General features: G+C 29.1%; 1 protein-coding gene across 1 annotated transcript in view; it reads left to right on the top strand.

Annotated features, from left to right (window-relative positions):
- The first annotated feature begins 1,541 nt into the window (after positions 1-1,541).
- Positions 1,542-2,183, top strand: part of LOC109861275 — a 1,999-nt gene continuing 1,357 nt past the window's right edge. The window contains exon 1 of the mRNA XM_020440847.1: positions 1,542-1,777. Within this exon, the coding sequence (XP_020296436.1) occupies positions 1,542-1,777 (236 nt within the window). The remainder of the gene's footprint in view (positions 1,778-2,183) is intronic.

Here is a 2,183-nt window from a genome sequence, read left to right as displayed (position 1 = left end):
GGGACTACTTTGAAAAAGACAACTTGAATTTTGAAGAATAAACATGTACTTTTCTTTTTATGAATAAATTCCGGTTATTTTTTGATCATGGTAGTATGTATATATATTGGTTGTGAAATTTTTGTGTAAAACTAAAGAATGATTCAAACATCATGGACTGCACAGTAAAAGCAACACAGCTTTATTTTTACGACATAGTATTTACGACTGTTTTTCTTTAAACGTTTGATTTAATGTATATCTGTTAATGTATTTACGTGTGTAATCGCGCGACATATGTGAGTGAGTACGCGTTTGGACAGTGAGGTTTAACGATTAATACGATTACAAATTTATACGCTATAATACTCAGTGATTTTTTAAAAAAAAGACTACTTTTGTTTTTTCATTCTAATTTTTTTACCGACGGCATTCAGTAGAAAAAATGCATCATTATTATCATTTTTTAAACTTTTTAATTTTCGTTAGTATTATTTTTTAAACAAGATACAGCCAAACAGTTCACATATGGTTTTAAGTCTCTACATTATTGTATATGATAATATTAATAATAATGTAACGTATGCATTGTATTAAATACGAATATACGTCTGTGAACTTCTTATACACAATAATATAAAATGATTTAAGGCGGTACTGGATACCGACTATAGAGACCTGTAAACCGACGTTTTTATAACCTAAATTTTTTAGTTTTTAATTTTATTTACTGCACAACATTAAAAGCGCTTCTACAGAAGCAAATAAATATACAAAACTATATAAAGCTTTTGAAACTGGGTATATAATGCTTTTTTGAACTTGTTTTTTATTCATAATGATAGTATATGGTAGCAAATACACATCATCACAATATTACTTTTTGCATCAATTAGACAACCAAATCATATTCTGAGTGTTTCATTAGATTGTTTTGTGTCGTACGTATTGCTGTAGTTCAGTGTAAATACATACATAAGCTTAGAAATAATTTTATATACATGATGATATGATAAGGTTATAGAAGGAAACTATATAAGAAAATATTTATGCTGAATTTTGACATTTTAAAGAACAACAGCAAACTCTTAGCACAAGTTACTTATTTCTGTAGAAGCATTTTGATTTGATGCAGTAAATACGACACAAAACGAAATATTAAAACATCGATTTACAGGTCTCTATAGTCGGTATCCAGTACCCTCTTAAGCGTAAAGCGCTTACTAAGCGATGAGTTCTGCTGAACGCGGCCAAAACACCGACAAGTAAAATAGTACAGGCGGAAATAAGAAGTTGTGGAAATAACAGTTACAATTCAAAAAGAAAGTTTATATGTCGGACTTACGGCATTGTGTTCAGCTATAAGACAAATAAGATACACGTGTGTTACATCTTTCGATAACATATCGAAACTTCAAGTTCTTCACAATCGCCGTTAGTACTACTAAACGTAAGCATATCACAAACAAAATGATATTCGAATTTTTAGATGTAAAGTTGTCTTCTTTTCTTTTTCTCAGTATTAATTGTTTTTCATATAAGAGTACAAAAAATAAAAAAAAATGAATCAGGACAAATTTTCGACTTCTTTCAAAGACAAATCTAAAAACGGATCCCACAGTAAAATAGAACTTGAAGTAGAAGATGATAAAACAAAACAGCACGACCACGATGTGCCGATACAAGACAAAAGGACAAACGAACAACAAACAACAAAAAATATTCTTGACTTTCCAGATGAAGTTCTTCTTTGTATATTGAAAAATCTAGACAAAAACGACTTGAAGAATCTCCGATTGTAAGTTTTTTTATTTACGTAAGACGATTGATAGATAAATATCTGAAACTATGCGTAAGTAGCGTAGTAGTACGACATTGCTGTAGTTGACAAACTATATCTTTCAGAAAAACAGGCTTATTGATATATATACTGCTTGTATGAGAGGTCGTCAAAATATAGATAGTTGTTTGGGATTATTATCAAAATTGCTTCTCGTTAAAATAACATACCCGGGAAAAAATGGATTAGGTCTAACTCAAATTTTACGAAATAAAAAAATGGAAAAATAGATCTAATTAGATCAAAATTAAATCTAAATATATATAAAGTAGATCTAAATAAATGAATATATAATTGGTCGTAAAGAGCCGTTCGCTGGATGTTGTGCGGAAAATATGTCTATATATATATATATATATATATA

The sequence above is a fragment of the Pseudomyrmex gracilis genome, unplaced genomic scaffold, assembly GCF_002006095.1.
Source record: "Pseudomyrmex gracilis isolate BER0280 unplaced genomic scaffold, ASM200609v1 scaffold_673, whole genome shotgun sequence".
NCBI lineage: Eukaryota > Metazoa > Arthropoda > Insecta > Hymenoptera > Formicidae > Pseudomyrmex > Pseudomyrmex gracilis.
The sequence above is the reverse complement of the archived record's forward strand: the minus strand, read 5'-3'. Positions and strand labels throughout refer to the sequence as shown.